Here is a 17238-nt window from a genome sequence, read left to right on the forward strand (position 1 = left end):
CGTGGTATAGGATCCAGGGAGGGAGGGGGAGAGAGAAAGAGGGAGGGAGAAAAAAAAAACTAAAACTCAAGCACACAAAACGCGCCACCCGCCACCCGGCGATTTTGCTGCATCTGTCCAGCACCCTTGGTCCCTTGCAACGGAGAGATTCCTTTGCGAGAAACTTTTCGCGTGCATGCTCGCGATTGCTTGGGGATGTTTGAGTACGCCTCAGGAGCTTGTCCTTGTCTAGCTTAGCTCCAGAGAAAAGGGGACTGAAAGTTGCTCGGTTCCATCATGGCCCGTGGAGAGGCCGGGGGGATTTCTAGGTGGAGGGGCATGGATGTTGGCCTCCCTGTTTCCGTTTAGCATCCTACAGTACAATACCTCATTCGTATACCATCTCAATGCCAGCCAGCATCCACCTGCGAAAAAGCGAAAAAATTTGCAGCGAAGGGAGGGGGGGGAATGATTGGATATATAGAAACAAAAGATTAAACTCTCTCTGTCTTTGGTTCTTAGGTGTCAGGGGTCTAGACTTATCGCCCGTTAGCTGACTCTTCGGATGGGTGACACGTGGTTGACATCAATCTACTACTCAAGCAAGTACCTAAAAAGTTAAAAAAAGAGTAGTGAAGCCGTTGAAGAGCTTGGACACATACATAATCACAGGGATGAGTTCTGTTGTAGATTGGACCTTCGGCGCGTTGTTTTCGCTACGTAATTAGTAGGTACTTCAGTAACGGTACGATGCATTGCAAGGCTACCAGGAAGTGTACTTCGCTTCTAACTGTATCGTGCCACCACCCACCAAGTGGGTTGCAAAATAACCGGGATCGCCAAATTTGGAGGACTACACCAAAAAGTACGAAACCCTGCCATTAACTCTCTATTTTCAACGTCGAATAGCTAATTTGATTCTGGAGATATTTGGAAGCTTTTAACTCTCACCTGTTTATCAAAAGCCTTTCAACCACCATATTAAATTTTAGTGCATTTCATTTGTTTGTTGTTGTTTTAGAAGTTGTTATCGTTTGCGGTCCCGGTTATTTTGCAACCCACTTGCCACCTGGTCGTGAACTTGGGTGGTTTCATCGGGTTTGGATTTGGGCTGCCAGAGCGGGTCGACGTTGAGGGGGCCTTGGGGGCATCATTTCAATGATGACAGGGCATGCTGACTTGTGAATTCCCCACTAGGGGGTGCTCGAGCTTACGGGATGTGCCGTCCCTGGTCAAATTGCCGCATTGTTGTAATGTGTAGCGTTGGCAACTGGCAACTCAGATGGGGAGCGCATCCATTAAAGCCTTGCGATTTGAGGGACCTTGCCAATGGAACCAACACAATATTTGGTTCAATCGCTATTAGTCGCCATCGAGACGACGGTCGAGGGCAGTGCTATAAGGTTTGCGCTTTCGTTGTGGGAAACCCCGGACAACGGACCCGTGGGGATCAGCGTGGTAAAATGATCGGCACGTCTATCTTTCTTTCCGTCCCTGCCAAAAAAAAAAAAAAAAAAAAAAAAGAAGTGGCTTGAACGAGCAGTGAAGGGACTGATTGGGGCGGGTCTCGGTGGGTGGACGAGGAGTTGGGTTTAGCGACAGGAAGTATTAATACCCGTACCTACTTCGTACAAGCTTGAACAGGCTAGGAAGTAGAAAGAACTACGAAGTACTTTTGTACCTTGGTCTAAAACAGGTACTGAGCTTAATACTGGCTCTACGTGGTAAGTAGTATGTCTAGACCTAACTGAGTTTGGAGCCTATCGTGATATCTTCCGAGTAGGTAGGTAGGCACTTCGTTTGTCGCGCTGCGATACTTGTATAGTAAGTAATGGGACCATATGATAAGCACCCAATCTCATTGGCGTAGTGTCTCCATCAAATCTCGCTGTTAATCGAAAAATCTCGATGATGAAGTGGTGGTGGATGAACCACTGGATACATTTCAATCGGTCTGATCCACTTGGTACCAGTCCTTTGCTTTGAGTTCGGCTGCCTGAGTCGAGCCGCGACGAACCCACCACCCGCTCGCGTCGCTGGGAGCTGCTACGGCAGAGACGGAATACCTCTGCGCAACCGATGGCAACTTGATTGGTTACAGCTAACATGGATTCGTCTAGGTAACCGCAGGGCTTCTCCTGCAAGTGACATCGTACAGCTGGCCAGTCTCCTGAAGTTGTTCTTTTCCCTCGGGTAAATGGAATACGTCAATGGAAGGAGCAAAGGCAAGCTTGCGATTGATTCCGTTGGCGATAAATTAGGTAGGTAGGTACCTACCCAACTAATCTACTTCGTAGTTCGTCTACCTGGACTCTTTCACATCCAATTCGCGTGCCTGTCTTGGCGACGCAGGCGTGCACGTACAGGCATGTTTGCTTCTGTTACGTTCCATCGTAAATTTAGATAGTCTTACATCAAATCCCCAATTACATTGACTTCATCTGCAGGTATGACGCTCCACGGCTAGACCATGATGCTCTGCGAGACCCATCACTTCGCCCGAGCGACTGCGTCTCGGAGTGCCAGGCGCTTTTCAGTACTACAACTTGGACGGTTTGTCTCCAACCTCAGCCTTCGCCTGCTCACGGAGGATCTTGCGAAGGATTTTCCCAGACTGACGTTGCAACAGGAACATGCGTTAGTACGTGGATCTCCAGGATGTTTACCACAAATGAAAAACCATCGTGTGCGAATAGGAGAGAGCTCTTACAGGGTTCTTGGGAATGGCATCGACGATGGCCACACCGCCCTTCAACTGTTTGTACTTGGCAACCTTGGGCTCGATCCACTTGACAATATCCTCGCCCGTAGTCTTGACTCCGGGGGCTAGGACAACGTACGCACGCGGGTATTCCTCGCCCTTGATTGTGACACCCACAACGCCGACGTCGATGATATCGGGGCGCTGGAGAAGGACGGACTCGAGCTCGGCCGGCGCCACCTGGTTCCCTTTGACCTTGATGAGCTCCTTAAGCCGGTCGACGACGTGAAAGGGCGTGCCAGCCTCGTACCGCTCGACGTATGCGATGTCGCCCGTACGAAGGTACCGCCTGTTCTCCTCCTTGTCGTATACAATGGTCGCATTGGTCGCCTGGGGGTTGTTCCAATAACCCTTGAGCATCGTTGGCCCCGATACCCACAGTTCGCCTCTCTTGTTGGCCTCAGTGATAGGTCTATCGGAGCCGTCGGTCTCAACGAGCTTGGCATAGAAGTTGGGCATGAGTTCGCCCACAGCTGTCGTTTCTGTTGCCTCGAGTCTAGGGTCCCAGCCGAGCGCCGTGCACGTCACCTCGGTCATGCCCCAACCCTGCCTGATCTTGACGCTGCCGTCGGGCCATAGCGCCTCACACTCCTTGATGGCTTCGGCGCCGAGCGGGGCCGCGCCGCAGCCAAGGTTCTCCACGGAGCTAAGATCGTACTGGCGGGCAAGCGGGTGCTTGGCCAATGCCACCACGATGGGCGGGACGACAACCAGGGCGTTGATGCGGTAGTTCTGCACGTGCTGAAGCATTTTTTCGAAGTCAAAGTACGGCATGATGTAGGTGGGATCACGCCGGCGTGGGTAATTTGCAACAAAGTATGTCTGAGCCATGGCGTGGTACATTGGCAGGAAGCAAAGATGGGTTAGAGACTTCTTATTCACTGCCAGGTCAGGATCGAGATTCATGACAAAGGTGACACCGTCGCCATTTGCGACGTAGGCGCTGTGTGATATCTCGACGCCTTTGGGTACACCCGTCGTTCCTGAGCTGTAGTTTAGGCAGCAGGTCGCCTCGGCAGGGTTTGCCGGCTCGACCCAATCCCACGTCTCGGCCTTGGCTAGTGTGCCCTTGAGCAGCTCGGCCCAGTGACGGGTACCGCTGCCCTCGCTGTCAGGTTCGTATTGAGGCTCTTCATCTTTGGCATTTATTTCCGGGTCAAAGATGAATATCTGCGATGGTTTCATCTTTGCCTCGGCTGCAGCTTCGAGTGCAACGTCCATGACAACGGGGGCAGCGAACATGAAAGAAGCGCCGCTGTCGCGTAGTTGATACGCAAGTTCCCGGGCAACGAACCCGGGGTTGGCGCCGGTGAAGATGCCGCCGGCCATGAGGACGCCTATGAGGACAACCGGGAACCAGATGCTGTTTCCAGAATAGACCAACACACGATCGCCCGGTTTCAAACCCGCTGCTTGGAGACCTATAGCGACACGCTTGGCCACCAATCTAAACTCGTTGATGGTAAGGTAGTGAGTGTCTGGACGGTCGGCATCGATAAAGACTTTACTACCCTCGAGGGGCCCGCGAGATGATCCAAAGATCCATTGCTGCAGAGAGCAACTAGGGATCTCGTTCTGCCATCGTGATTTAATTGTCATTGTAAGTGAATTACAGATGCGGCTTTGCGATCGTGAAAGGAGTTTGCTGGTTTGTCGTGAAAGCCGTACCAGATGTTGCACTTTATTCGGATTGGAAGTGGTTGTAACGAAATATCAGGAGGAAGTATCAGCAATATAGTCCCTTCCGATCCCGAGGCTGGGAGTTAGAGGTGAGCTTCGCCTAGGTATCTTGCGGTACGGAGACGGAGCTGAGCTTCCCCTCAGCTGGGCATTCAGAGCCAAGGGTGTTCTTTTCCCATGGAACCCTGTACGCTAATCCCTGGAAGGCACCCAGTTGCGCTGGTGTGTGTGTGTGTGTGTGTGTGTGTGTTGGGTCTTGAGACGAATGCTTTGGAGGGTTATGTACGCAGTTGGAAAAGAATGAGACTGTGAAAAAGGCTGTATAGACTAACTTCAACGCGGACCGATCCCGGTAAGTGCAAACACAAGGAGAGATAAAACAAGTTTGTAAAGGCGATGGGACTGTTCGTGGTGGCGGCACCGTTGGAGACCCATGAATGACGGAAGCGGATGTGAAAACGGGGGTTGGTCCGGAGCTATGATGAACCCGACTCCGCTGGATAAAAAAGCATTCAGCTTCAAATCTTCTGAATATTGCCCATAGTAGCCCGACTTTCGTCAAGTAAAGCGGGTCATGAATGGCCATAGACAGTACGGTACAGTATTGCTACCCAATCGTAGCGTCCGTGACACTCTGGTTTATTCGCAAATGGGACCACTCCCATCAACACTGCAACTTGGCCAATGCCTAAGAGGAATGCAATTGGATGCTTTTTCCAACTCTTGTTTCCCCTTTACCGGAAACGGGCAAGTTTCTAGGTTCCCCGCAAATGTCCCTGAAGGACTGGCTGTAAACGGGTATAGTGTCATATACTGCGCGGGGAATTTGCGGGGTGCCGAGGACCGAGGCGAGGCTTGCTATGTCTTCCCCTACCAGGACTATGACTATGAGTTGCTGTAGACAGAAATCTTTACTTAGCGTACTCTTACCTGACTACTATGTAAAGAACTCGACCCCACTGTGCAAATTTCTGGTCAGGGTGCTCAGTGATATCTTGAAGTATCTCTTAATATCGCCAAGGAATTCCAGGTCTATTTGCATACTGAGATTGGATCAGAGCTGGGATCCATATGTCTTGTCTTACTTCGTATATGCATGCGGCTCCTATGAGGTTTGTAAAGAACGACGGACGACTGTGTAACGGTAAAGCGAAATCTCATATGAAAAGATAAAAATAAAAAGTAAAGGTATTCCAGATTCTTTGTAAGACGAACATAGAATAGATCGAGTAGTAAGCGCTGTCGCCGCGGGATTTATCGAGTTCGTTTTCAGGATTTTTTCTTCGTTTTTGTCCTTTGTTGGCGTCTCGTCTGTGATTTTCCTTGCAAAAAAAAAAAAAAAAAAAAAAAAAAAAAAAAGCCAGGCCAGCCTAGTCAAGTTCCACAAAAAGTCCGTGGCTGAACTTGAGACGCGAACTTTGGACGCAGATAATCCACTCCTAATCTTACCTAGGAGTGACTCGTCAGGGGTTTGATGCCTATTGCATATTCCATGAAGAAGCCAATGAGGCTCGATCTCAATCTCCATTTTGGGGGTACCATTTCCTGGCTTTTTTTTTTTTTTTTTTTGAAAGCGAGGTTCATGTTAGCTGTTTCCCTCGATTCCAAAGACAATGGATAGAAGACGAGATGCGGATTGACGCGGGTGGGCTCGACTGGAGATTTACGGGACATCCGTGGTCTTGATTCCTTTTGAGGCAGGCATGCTATTGCTTCAGCCGCTGTGAAGTTTCAAGTCTTCAAGTCGGCAGCACCCTCCGCAGGAAGCGTGAGCCTCATGCTAGCAGCGATGGGTTTTTAACCTGGGCCAAGGTCAATAGCCTCACAAACTCGATAATTGGCAGATGGTCGGCGTTAGTGTCGTAGGTAAGTTCCACCATTCTGAGCTGTCCGTTTTGAACAAAGGTAAGATCATGAATGAAAGAAAAGAAAAGGATCGCGGCGGAACAGCAAGCAAACATTTACCTTAGGTAGGTACCTACCTAGGTAGGCAAGGTAGACATTTGTTTACATACACCTGCCTGGTGTGAGGTAGGTTAATTAGGTAAGTCATGTAAGGCAGGCATTGATACAAATGCTTTCCTTCCTTCCTCTTTAGACAAAGCGCATCCAGTCCGCTCTGCCGCCAAATTGCACCTCGGTCAATAGCGAAAGTAGCAACGTCTGCGCTGCCTACGCGTCAAAGCACATTATGTGGTCTCACTCAGCACTCAGCGCAGAATAGTGTTTATCTCACGCAGACACACCCATTTGGGGGGAAAGAAGCATAAAATTAACCGCACGACGCGGCAGCAGGATAATTTCTCCTTACTGTCTGACCACAACTGTCCATCGCTCTCTGAGATTGGGTGGTCAGTCAACGAATCACGGGAAATTACTCGGTTGAATCTGTTAGGCCAAGGCAGTCCACGCTTACAGCGTTGGCATTTGGTCCCTTTCATCTGGTCTTTCTGGACCAACTTATGGCCCGCGCATCAAACTCGCATCAGCGCCATCAACCTGCAGCAGTCCTTTTGGCGACGAGGAAGATTTGGTGTTGAAGATATCGACTCTGTGCGCAGCAACTCTGGGGCCATTGACACAGGTCGAATTGTTCGTTTGAATTCTTCGCCTGGATTGATGGAGCACGAGGTCAACCTCATCCACCCGTCCTCATACTTAGGTATGACACGAATACTGCATCATAACCGTCTTTGCTGATCGTTGGCCTGCATGTGAGTTGGCATGAACGCTGCACTATGCATTTGCACACGCGCAAAAGCCCGTCAAAAACCTGCATCGACTGTTTCCCGATGAATCACGTTCTCTTAGCTTTTTTATAGCTGTATCGCTCGGTATCGCGTACTGGAGATGGTGCTCTTTGCGTGACCCACAACCAGAATACACCAGGCGTGCCTCGTACTATCCAAAGCAGCGATTGGCACCATGTCCAAGGTTGTCATGTTTGACTTCGCCTTTTTCAACACTCAAAAAGACAAAGGCTCAGTCCGTCTGTAAGCCGAGACGGTGCCTCTATCAGCCATCAGTCAGTATTGACTTGCCACTGGCTGGAGAATGTCATTTGGTGACTGCGCTGGGTCCTCCCATGCCAGACCCCCAATATAGGTCATGGTTTGAGCTTTTTATATCTCCAAGGCCTATCTGCACCTGAGGTATGCAGCAACCTGCCGGTGATGATGGCACCTTGGGATGGAGGCAGATCTTTCGATCGGCTGAGCTTAAGCAGGTATGTATCATGAACGCACAGTTTCCAGCGTCGTCAGGCCTTGTTCAACTATCTTTTTGAGTCTCATGTCTGGACCTCGTTCCACAGGGCGACAATCTATGATGAACACCATGTTGATTATCTCGCCGACATGAAAATGCCGCTTTGATTCGTTTTTGTGCAGTTAGATGCGCAGATTAGTCGCGACTCCGGGGTTGATTCTTTTTTCTGTTCTTTTTTTTTGTTCTTCAGAAACCTACCTAGTCAACTTGAGGATGGGCAACCTCTGCAGTCATCCACTTTTGTAGCCACACGACACATGCAACACCCAATTCGGAATTTCTGTTCATGCTGTTTGCATTGTGGTTGCAACCTGTAGCTGCACCGTTGGGGCTCAGCAGCTCACGACTTCAGTCAGCCCTATATTCTTGGCGCTAAGCACTTGAGAGCGTTCATGCACAGCGGATCGTAGTGCTCTGCTGGCTTGGGTAAGGTACTGTGCCTTGGCTGCGTTGGAGAGGCGGGTGTTACCTTGCAAATAGAGCTAGGTGCTCATTCTTATATCGAAATGAACCCCCCGAGACCTAGAATGGCTGGCGAAGAACCGTGCTGCTCATCTCCGGGCGCACGATGAGCTTCGAGCCGTTGCAAGAAGACCAAAGCATATACTCAAAAGCTTGCTCGGTAATGTCTGATTCGGAGTTATGCGGCTTTTGCTAAACATTCATACTTTGACTATTCTCAAAATATCTCGGCGAACTCATGACTTTTGCATTTCTTCAAACCTGCAAACAAATTCAGGCTTGAATTAAAGAAACACTAAGATGGTGCGAGCTTGTTTAAGCACCGAAATAACCATGCGTACCAGTTGCCGGTGCCATCTCCGTTGAGCTGCAGGAAGCTAAGGAGATATTAGGTTAGTTTGACGCTAACAACGGTCTCTCGTCCTTGCTTTTCTTTTTTGGGAGATGGAGTGTTTGCATTCGCCGCATGCTCCAGGTCATCTCGACTCTCTCTAATTAATGTTCAGTCGAAAGATTGTCCGGCCGACTACAGAGATAACCGGCGGCAATTGCGAAGCCAAAAAAAAATTGCTTACGGGTATCAGAGGACCCATTTGGTAGGTATTAGGCAGGCATTATCTTTGGGCGCTCATATGAATCTCACGCTTAGGCTAGGTAGTTAGGCCCATCCACACTTGCGCACGTCAAGTATGCATCCGTTCAACCCCTTGGTGAGACAAGCGTGGGGCTTCTTCATCTTGAAGAAACGTCGCCGCCTCTAGAACAACCGAGCGAACCGATCGCGATGCTAGCGGAGTCGTCCGTCCTGAGAACAAAGCCCAAGCGCACAGTCCTCACGGTCCCCTAATGGACGTACAAGCATGACTAACTAGGCGGCAGGATGTATGTGTTTGGGCATCCCAGGTACCACGGCCAGCCTTCGGAAGTGGATGGAGCAGCACCAATGTGCAAGAGAGTCCAGCATAGTCATGACGCCTTAGCCGTCCATTTCGTGCCTCGTCTGATCACGTTGGAAAAAAAGGATCAAGCCAGTTCCGGCTCCTTGACAGTCACCAAACGGAGCTTGTTTAGCATGGCAGGTTCGCTGCATGGCATGGCTAGCATGGGAGGAACTGTGCTGCGATGTGGTTCCCCGGCATGCCAAAGCAAATCAAAGGGACGACAGGGCATATTCCCCCAGACGAAAGTTGTATAAAGACGGACTGAGATTCCCGTCTACCGTCGTTTTTGTTTCTGTTCATCATCATCATCTTCTTCTTCAACATCTTCTTCTTCTTCAACTTTCCTTCTCAGCAACGAGCCTGGAGCTCCCAGTTTAGTGACTTTTTCTTTCAATACCCATTCAATTCTTTCTTTCCCTTTGATACCAGGTTTACCACACCACCCCCTTTCTCAAAGAAAACAAATTTCAAACCGCCAAAATGAAGTACACCAGCGCCATCCTCATCTCCGCCTTCGCGGCCACCAACGTCTTCGCCCACGGCGTCGTCACCGAGGTCCAGGGTGCCAACGGCGTCACCCTTCCCGGTCTGACCGCCATCGATGGCACTCCCCGTGACTGCCCCAACCCTGGCTGCGGCTCCGAGGCTGACACCGCCATCATCCGCGACCGCGAGCTCGGTACCAGCCGCGCCTCGGCTCTGGGCCGCACCCAGGGCGGTGGCCCCGTCGACGCTGCCAAGATGATTGAGCTGTTCATGGACGGTGCCTCGGTCAACAAGTCTGATGTCGTTGCCGCCCGCGAGCGCCACGCCGCCAACCTGGCTCGCCGCGCCACTCTCCTTCCCCGCGCCGGCGGTGGCACCAGCACCCCCAAGGGCACCGAGGAGACTGGTGTCAAGGCTGCCACAGGTATCGCTGCCACCAAGGGTCTCCCGACCACCAACGATGATGGCACCATCAACATTGTCTTCCACCAGGTCAACCAGGACGGCGCTGGCCCCCTGACCGCCGACATCGACTCCACTTCGGGTGGCCAGGACGTCTCGGCTTTCCAGAAGGCCAAGATCACCACCAACGTTCCAGGCCTCGGCATTGCCGGCCTCTCGGCTGCCCAGACCATGGACTTCCCCGTGGCCGTTCAGATGCCCGCTGGAGCTACCTGCTCGGGATCGGTTGGAGGCGCCAACAACGTCTGCATCGCTCGTCTCCGCAACGCCGCCGTCACCGGCCCCTTTGGCGGCTCCGTTGCCTTCACGCAGTCTCCCGCCGCCCGCAAGCGTGCCATCGAGTACAACCTGGCCAAGCGCCGCTTCGCTCGCTCCCTCGCCACCGACGAGGAGGATGACGAGTAGAGTGTTTTTTTTTCTCTACTAGAAAACTCTCTTCTGTCTGTTGCTCTCATCCATGGCCTATTTTCTTTTCCTTGAGGGGGTTTTTGGCAAAAAAGAATACTACAGTATCTTGGTTCCAGTCCACTCATTCTTGTTATCCTAGGCCACAATCCCTTTGCCTTTTCTTTTCTTTTCATATACCTGTCGTGTGTTGAGCATTTACACAGGGATACACTGTTGCAGTGGCATCTCAGAGGCTGAGGAGGAGGAGTGTGCACGGGTGAATAGGAGGGGTGCTTGACGCCGGCTCGGCCCGAGAACAGGACAGATCAACTTGCTTTGTCAAGGGGGCTCTTGTACTTCTTTCGAGGGCAAAGGTGACGGAAGCTTCCTCCCATTCACTTCAATACCCAACCACACACTATCGCCCGAGGCAAGGATTTCAGGAAAGAGCATTGTGTTTTATACCCACACAGCAGCGAGCGTTGCATGCTTCTTGTGTTTGTACACATCCACTCTTGCTTTTTTCTTCTCTTTCATCTTTTCACCCTTGGCCCTCTGGGTTTGGCACTAAAGACAGATTTACTTCACTTCTCACGATCTAACGACTACGAGATGGGGGCGGGGACCCTTTTGGTAGAGGTCGCTTTTTGTACATATATATATCCATATCTAGCCTAGGACTAGATAAATTTGATGATGCCCACCTTCCTTAAAAACTTCAGCAGCCACCATTTTGAATACACTCCCTATTGGCTCGAATAAATGCTTCCCTTTTCTTGGGTGCAATCCTCCATGACAACTGGCGAAAATGTCTCAACTCTCAACACTCTTGATTTAGACAATGAGTGCATGCTCAAGGCATTCTGTATGCTCAGGGAAGGTGATGGAAACAAGTCTTTCTGTATATTCCTGCTCCAAGTACCCGTAAATTGGGTTTGGTCTGTCTTAGGAGCCGGGCAAGCTGCCAAATTCCATACTTCGTAGAAATTTCATCCCTCGTCTATACAGAGGGTACTTCGGCCGACAAAACAACAATCCTATTCAACTATGCACCAATCAGAAGACTAGATGCTTCTAATCCCAATACCCGAAGTCCAAAACACCTTGAACGCCACGCCAAGAGTAACAATAACTTTTAGGTGTGGACGACAGAAGCTTCGGTGGAAGCCCAAATCTTGGCACGCCAATGCCCGTCGTCGCATGTCCCGATTCAAACCCTCGTCCAGCCCGCATGGCCATCAATCCTTGATGCGCAGTGAATTGCCCGTAGCCAGTCCCGTAGTCTTGGGGGGCTTTCTTTTCTTTTCTTCATTCTTTTTTCTTTCTGCAAGGAAGTAGACAATTCTTTGTACCAACTGATGGTGGGTACAGCTATCTATTCCTCGCTGAATTGATCAGCTACCTGCCCGCATAAACCGGCAGGCAAAGATCTCTGCTGCGTTCCTCTGCGAGAAGAAAACAAACAGTGGGCTGAAGTTTGGGGGACGTGTTTGTGAAAAATAAAAAGACCCGACATTCTTGCTCCCCTATCGCCGTCTCACAGCAAACTTAGAGAAGCTCAAAGTCGTCCAGCTTGTCCTTGTACTTCATAATATTCTTCTTGATCTTGCTGCCCACGGCCCACGTGACAAAGTCCTCCATGGACCTGGTGATGAGCATGGCCGGGTCCGTGACCACGTCCACGCCGACGCGCACGTGGCCCTGCTCGATGAGCTTGGTGGCGGTCGATATGTTTTCAGCCATATGCAGCCTCGTCATGACGACGGGCAGCCTCCTCCTTGCAAAGGCGCTGACGGTGGCGCCGTGCTCGACGGCCGACAGCTTGGACTGTGTTGACAGCACCCCAACGTCGTACAGCTTCTCGAGCAGGAGCGCCTCGTGCTTGCGCCGCACCTCGCTGTCCGGAGGCAGCAAGCTTAGCCGGTGCGCGAGCTTGCGCAGGGAACCGCAGATCTGGTTGTACGTGTGGTAGTCGGACGGCTTCTGGATCATGTACCGCCGGCAGACGGCCGCTGCGCGGTGGTCATTGTCGCCCTTGTAGGTGACGAAGTCGACCTTTTTGAGCAGCCTAAACGAGAGAAACGGTGGGAAGATTTTGTTAGAATTGGTTCAGGGCTCGTTATGTTCACTGCTTGCGGGGGTCTGCGACAAGGGCGGCGCATGCCGGATATCATCGGGGCGGCTTTGCTGGTGTTGGTGTTACAGGGAGGGGAACAGACTTTTGCTCGTGATGTTTTAGTTTCCGGACCATTTTGGCTATGTGGAATAAATTCAACAGGAACCGATGAAAATATGTAGAATCTTTATTGGTATGTTCGGCGAGGTAGATGCACCTAGATTGGGTTGAACTTCAGGACAAATCCAGACCGTAATGCGATAAGGAAATTTTGGTAATCAGCTCCCAGCCGCATCCCGCAAAAAAAAAAAAAAACGCCTGCCGGGGAAGCGCGTCGGCGGGGCGAGCAGGCTGCATCATGGCCCACTCAACTACCTAACACCCCTGGCTCTGAAGCACCCTTGTAGCTTACATAACAGCAACAAAAAGTTCAATTCCAAACCAACAGACAAGTACCGCGAAAGTGTAGCTTGTACTGTATCCATATAAACTACTATCGACCTCGTGGGAAACCATCACAACCGCGAAAGCTGGTTGCATCGAGCTCAACTGTCAACATGCCGCCAAGAGTAGCACCTTTCCAGTCGCTGGCTCGCCAATGTCGCTCCTTCGCGTGCGAGCAAACGGCCAAATTCTCATCGACCTCTCCAGCCGCGAAACGTGAGCTTTTTCCCATCTCCAGCACCACAACACACCCTCGCAAGCACGAGGTAACATCTGAAGAAAGGCCCTTACAGAAGAAAAAATGGAAGACAATCTCGAAAAAAACAAAGACTAACATGGCAAGCCTGTGGCTCTTCTCGCCCTTGCAGTCAATAGACCCTCTGATAGACCAAGCTCCGGATCCCAGCTGCTTAATCAGATGGACTCGGGCAGCGGCGAGACCGCGGGAAGCGCCATAGCGAAGAAGTTGTGGAGCGCGAGGATCCGCGAGAGTAGCGTGAACGATCAATCCGCCAAGCAGGAGAGGACTCAGACCCAGCTACGCAAGAGCCAGGTGGCGAGCAACTACCTCCGCCAGTCGCCCCGTCGCTGGAACCATGGCGAGCTCTACTCGCCTCACGACCTATCGCCCGAGGAGCTCGCGCGCTTCCGCAAGCCCACACGGCCAAAGTTCGATGTGATTGACGTCTTGGGAATAAACCCGCTAGATGAGTACCAGGTAAGCCAGGGAGGGCAATGGAGAAGTGGGAAAAGGGATCCCCCGGAATTGTCAAGGTTGGCAAACGGAGTCGATGTGTGCAGAAAAAAAAACTGACATTGTCCCCTGTCTCTTACTTGCGCAACAGAACTTCTCCATGATTTCAGAGTACATGACACCCATGGGCCGGATAAAGCACCCCAAGGAGACGTGCCTACGTCCCGTGAACCAGAGGAAGATTGCCAAGGCTATCAGGAGGGCTGTAGGCTTGGGATTACACCCCAGTGTGCATCACCACCCAGAGATTCTCAAGAGTCGTTATGCTAGCGTTTCCTCGTCCAATAGGCGGAATGTGTAACCAGCCGCTCGTTCAGCTATTATGTTTTTTTAGTAGGCTTTACGGGAGGGATGTACGATCAGATCAGGTCGACCTTGTTCGAAGCAAGCTATGTCATCTTCTATCTCTTTTTTATATTTTACATTTTGTACAACATTGCTTGTTATCAACACGTTATAAAACATTATGTACAGGATCCCAACCGACGCGCCCACGTCTATATATGCTCTATCGTCACATATAAGAGTTACAAAAGATTTTTTTAAGCCATTTATGCCTTCATATCGTGGACCCTAGAGTACCTGAATTTGCTGCGCACGAGTTCGCGGCTCTTCTTTCGCGGGATCACTGTTACCAACTCATTCCATGTGTCTGGGAACCGGTGCAAAGCAAACTTCTCGAACTCGTCTTGCAACGTCTGGTTCGGCAGACCATCGTAGATTATACGTAGTCTAAAACGGCATACAGTCATGTTAGCAATCAGCACATTTCATTTTCTCCTAGCTCGCCCAGCTGTGACTTGGTTGCCAATTGGATATGAATCGAAAGGGGAGGGATCCAGTATTATCAGGAACCGGAAACTCACGTCGCAGTGTCGGGATAGTACCCCACCGTTCCATCCATCCCTAGTAGCAGCTGCTTCACGGTGTCAAGTTTGCCTTTGCTGCTCATGGCGCCGCAGTAAGCAGAGAAAACCTCCGAGGGGATCTCGACATTCATCCGCATGAGTTTCTCCCAGACCTCGTTCGCCTTCTCAACTCCGGGTCCGATCTTTTGGCAAGTCCAGAAAAATAGGGTCAGGGTCTCGTAGGTGGGGCCCTCAGGAGAGTTGCTGATCTCACGCCAGAACTCGAGACTTTTGAAGGGCTCGCCGCAGCCGGTGTAAGCCATCATCATGGCATTGTATAGCCTCGTGGTCGGCTGAATGGTCGTATCCATCTTGAACATGTTGTGGACTAGCTTCAAACTGTCGATATCTGGGTGCCGCCCCAAGCACTCCAGCACGGCCACGTACACATCCAAGTCCGGCTTCATCTCGGGGTTGTCATGTGCTCGCATGTGGCCAAATACAAGAACCGCCATGTCTGGCCTCTTCCGTGCGAAGAATGCATGCATCATCCTCACGCGAGGGTCTCTCTTCATGTCGGGGAAGTACTGGCGTAGAAGAGTGTAAGTATTCCAAGCACGAGCCGTACTTCTGGTAATGTCGAGGCAGAATTCAAGCATTTTGTTGATCAGGATTGTCCTTTCAGAAATACTAAAATTTGTAGCGTGAATCGAGAGCGTGTCAATCAACTCATATTCAAGATCGTTCTCGAGCAAGTATTTAGCAACATATCCAATCGTTTCGGGTTCAAGATGGACACGATGCTCCTCAAGGGTCGACAGCGTCGGCAGTACCCTCGCGCTTTGTGCCACTTCTTGTGAGCATAGCACCTGGAGGTATCTGTTCAAGGCTGATTGCTGGGTGGGTCCAAGATCAAGAACACTCAAATCTTCAGTTATGATGCTTTGATATGCCTCATGGGCCCCCGGGAGATCGTTGGCGGCCAGTCGCCACTCGAGCCGCATCGCCTTGGCCCGGAACGGAAGCCCTCGTTCGCTTCTCACGCGCTTCAGAGCCCAATCCGTGATGCGCTCGGCCAGAACATACTGCTTTCTGTCCATTGCTGCCATCAACAAGTGATCGAGCGTATTACCGGGCAGGAGTTCCTCGGGCTGCAGTTTTTTATTCTTGGCAAGTTTGGTTCGAATAAATGTTTCCAAGTTGGAAAAGTCCATGTTTTGCTGGCAAAGGGCCCACTGCAACACCGCAGACCAGCTGGATACTGGTAAGGGACTTTTCTGATCGCAGAGCTCGAGGAAAATGCCTGTCACTGTGTTGGATAGGTTCGGCTGTTGATCGGCCAGCTTGATAAGTGCGAGCAAGCTATTACTGGACGGTGTCCCAGGGATCTTGCCAAGCCAGAGGAAGGCATCGTCTGCTTGACCTAGCGAGGCATGGTATGCCACCATTGAATCGATGAAAGAATTGTGCGTGCTCAGTCCACGAGCCCGCAGAATCTTCAGCAATTCGGACAGGGCTGGGTGCTCCCCTTGCTGTGAAAACTTGCGAAACATCAATACCAACAGCTCTTTGGCGGCCTCGCTAAGGATTGGCGGTTGGCTATCTAGCCATGTCTTCAGCTCTTCAAGAGCGTGGGTACTGCCACCAGTATTGAATATGGCCACGAGGTACTCCGTCCACCAGTTTAATGCTTCTTCGTCTTTTAATGACGGCCGAAGCCCATCGAAGGCAAGCTTTGCTAGCTCCATATAATCTTGCCCATCGTCCTGCGGTCGCTTTTTCTGGGCAGCTCGCAGTATCTTTCTAAGGCAAGAAGCCGAAAGTCCCAGTTTGTCCGAGGTATTCGCTAAGCCAGAATTGTCTCGCAGATACAGCATGGCTCGCAATGCACATCGGGCTTGTGTCGAGTTCAAACCCGTTTGTCTAATGATCGGACTGCTGAAAAGATCCGTGACAGCTTTCTGAATCACCTCCACAGCTGGCAAACGGACGTTATCCTGCTCGTTGGCCGTGAAATCGAGCAGCACGCCATAGCCGGGTACCATTTGCGGGGGTTGGACCTCCCGCGGCGGCTTCTTAAAGGGACCGAAGAATGACCTCTTGCCATAGCGCCCAGCTAAGTCTTGGGTTAGGCGATCGCAGATGTGTGGCTGTCGCCGAGGGTGATGTAAGTCTCGTGAGCAAAGGAGGGAAGAAGACGGCGGAGCGGTTATCGAAGTAAGCAGCTGCCTGGAGGCCGGGGATCTCTGGCTCGCGCGGCAGGCATTGCGAGCCAGATGGGATCGCATCGTGCGGGTTTTCAAACTGGGATCCGAGTACTATCTCGAATGGATTCTCGGCGCCATTGGGTATGTGCTGTAGCTTAGTCAAAGAAGAGTCCTGGTAGAGGGTCTATATTTGGCACGGCATTGCCGGCTCTAGGCGTGTGCTGAATATAGTCGAGGCCCTCTGGCTGCAAGGGATTGGTTTGCAGCCTTGGACAGGTACCTATCGAGGTTCTTTTCTTGGTGAGATTGGAAATATCTAGAGCCTGTTGAAGCTTGTCAATCCATATCCTCGAATAGCTGAGCCATTCACTGGCGTCGTTGAATTTCCATCCAAATTGGTCCGAGCTCCAGCAAGCTTGCTTGCTCTTGCACCTGGCAGGTCTG

General features: G+C 51.1%; 6 protein-coding genes across 6 annotated transcripts; 3 read left to right on the top strand and 3 right to left on the bottom strand.

Annotated features, from left to right (window-relative positions):
- Window positions 1–2212: 2212 nt before the first annotated feature.
- On the bottom strand, window positions 2213–4917 carry MGG_04203 (4-coumarate-CoA ligase). Its single transcript, XM_003719570.1, has 2 exons — window positions 2690–4917; window positions 2213–2593 (listed from the first exon to the last, which is right to left on the bottom strand). The coding sequence occupies exons 1-2, from the start codon at window positions 4337–4339 to the stop codon at window positions 2519–2521; spliced, it is 1725 nt and encodes a 574-aa protein (XP_003719618.1). The 5' UTR covers window positions 4340–4917; the 3' UTR covers window positions 2213–2518.
- A 2428-nt stretch (window positions 4918–7345) lies between these two features.
- On the top strand, window positions 7346–8071 carry MGG_17673 (uncharacterized protein; the record flags this gene model as incomplete). The annotated part of the gene is made up of 3 exons (XM_003719571.1): window positions 7346–7413; window positions 7581–7646; window positions 8005–8071. 3 exons carry the CDS (start codon window positions 7346–7348, stop codon window positions 8069–8071), a joined length of 201 nt encoding a protein of 66 aa, XP_003719619.1.
- A 1499-nt stretch (window positions 8072–9570) lies between these two features.
- MGG_04202 (MAS3 protein) lies at window positions 9571–10460 on the top strand (the record flags this gene model as incomplete). Its single annotated transcript, XM_003719572.1, has 1 exon — window positions 9571–10460. One exon carries the CDS (start codon window positions 9571–9573, stop codon window positions 10441–10443), a length of 873 nt encoding a protein of 290 aa, XP_003719620.1. The 3' UTR covers window positions 10444–10460.
- A 580-nt stretch (window positions 10461–11040) lies between these two features.
- Window positions 11041–12821, bottom strand: MGG_04201 (U3 small nucleolar ribonucleoprotein imp3). Its single transcript, XM_003719573.1, has 2 exons — window positions 12645–12821; window positions 11041–12493 (listed from the first exon to the last, which is right to left on the bottom strand). Exons 1-2 carry the CDS (start codon window positions 12674–12676, stop codon window positions 11974–11976), a joined length of 552 nt encoding a protein of 183 aa, XP_003719621.1. The 5' UTR covers window positions 12677–12821; the 3' UTR covers window positions 11041–11973.
- Window positions 12822–12969: 148 nt separating this feature from the next.
- Window positions 12970–14289, top strand: MGG_04200 (uncharacterized protein). Its single transcript, XM_003719574.1, has 3 exons — window positions 12970–13201; window positions 13354–13703; window positions 13831–14289. Exons 1-3 carry the CDS (start codon window positions 13099–13101, stop codon window positions 14038–14040), a joined length of 663 nt encoding a protein of 220 aa, XP_003719622.1. The 5' UTR covers window positions 12970–13098; the 3' UTR covers window positions 14041–14289.
- MGG_04199 (complex I intermediate-associated protein 84) lies at window positions 14091–17220 on the bottom strand. The gene is made up of 2 exons (XM_003719575.1): window positions 14606–17220; window positions 14091–14471 (listed from the first exon to the last, which is right to left on the bottom strand). Exons 1-2 carry the CDS (start codon window positions 16873–16875, stop codon window positions 14291–14293), a joined length of 2451 nt encoding a protein of 816 aa, XP_003719623.1. The 5' UTR covers window positions 16876–17220; the 3' UTR covers window positions 14091–14290.
- Window positions 17221–17238: the final 18 nt, after the last annotated feature.

This window comes from Pyricularia oryzae, chromosome 6 (assembly GCF_000002495.2).
Source record: "Pyricularia oryzae 70-15 chromosome 6, whole genome shotgun sequence".
NCBI lineage: Eukaryota > Fungi > Ascomycota > Sordariomycetes > Magnaporthales > Pyriculariaceae > Pyricularia > Pyricularia oryzae.

Coding starts and splice junctions, on each gene's coding strand:
- MGG_04203 (XM_003719570.1), bottom strand. CDS start 4,339: ATGACAATTAAATCACGATGGCAGAACGAGATCCCTAGTTGCTCTCTG. Junction 2,594..2,689: donor ATGCCATTCCCAAGAACCCT/GTAAGAGCTCTC, acceptor TTGCAACGTCAG/TCTGGGAAAATCCTTCGCAA.
- MGG_04201 (XM_003719573.1), bottom strand. CDS start 12,676: ATGGTCCGGAAACTAAAACATCACGAGCAAAA. Junction 12,494..12,644: donor CTAAAACATCACGAGCAAAA/GTCTGTTCCCCT, acceptor TCTCTCGTTTAG/GCTGCTCAAAAAGGTCGACT.
- MGG_04200 (XM_003719574.1), top strand. CDS start 13,099: ATGCCGCCAAGAGTAGCACCTTTCCAGTCGCTGGCTCGCCAATGTCGC. Junction 13,202..13,353: donor GACCTCTCCAGCCGCGAAAC/GTGAGCTTTTTC, acceptor TCGCCCTTGCAG/TCAATAGACCCTCTGATAGA. Junction 13,704..13,830: donor ACCCGCTAGATGAGTACCAG/GTAAGCCAGGGA, acceptor CTTGCGCAACAG/AACTTCTCCATGATTTCAGA.
- MGG_04199 (XM_003719575.1), bottom strand. CDS start 16,875: ATGCGATCCCATCTGGCTCGCAATGCCTGCCGCGCGAGCCAGAGATCC. Junction 14,472..14,605: donor TACTATCCCGACACTGCGAC/GTGAGTTTCCGG, acceptor ATGCCGTTTTAG/ACTACGTATAATCTACGATG.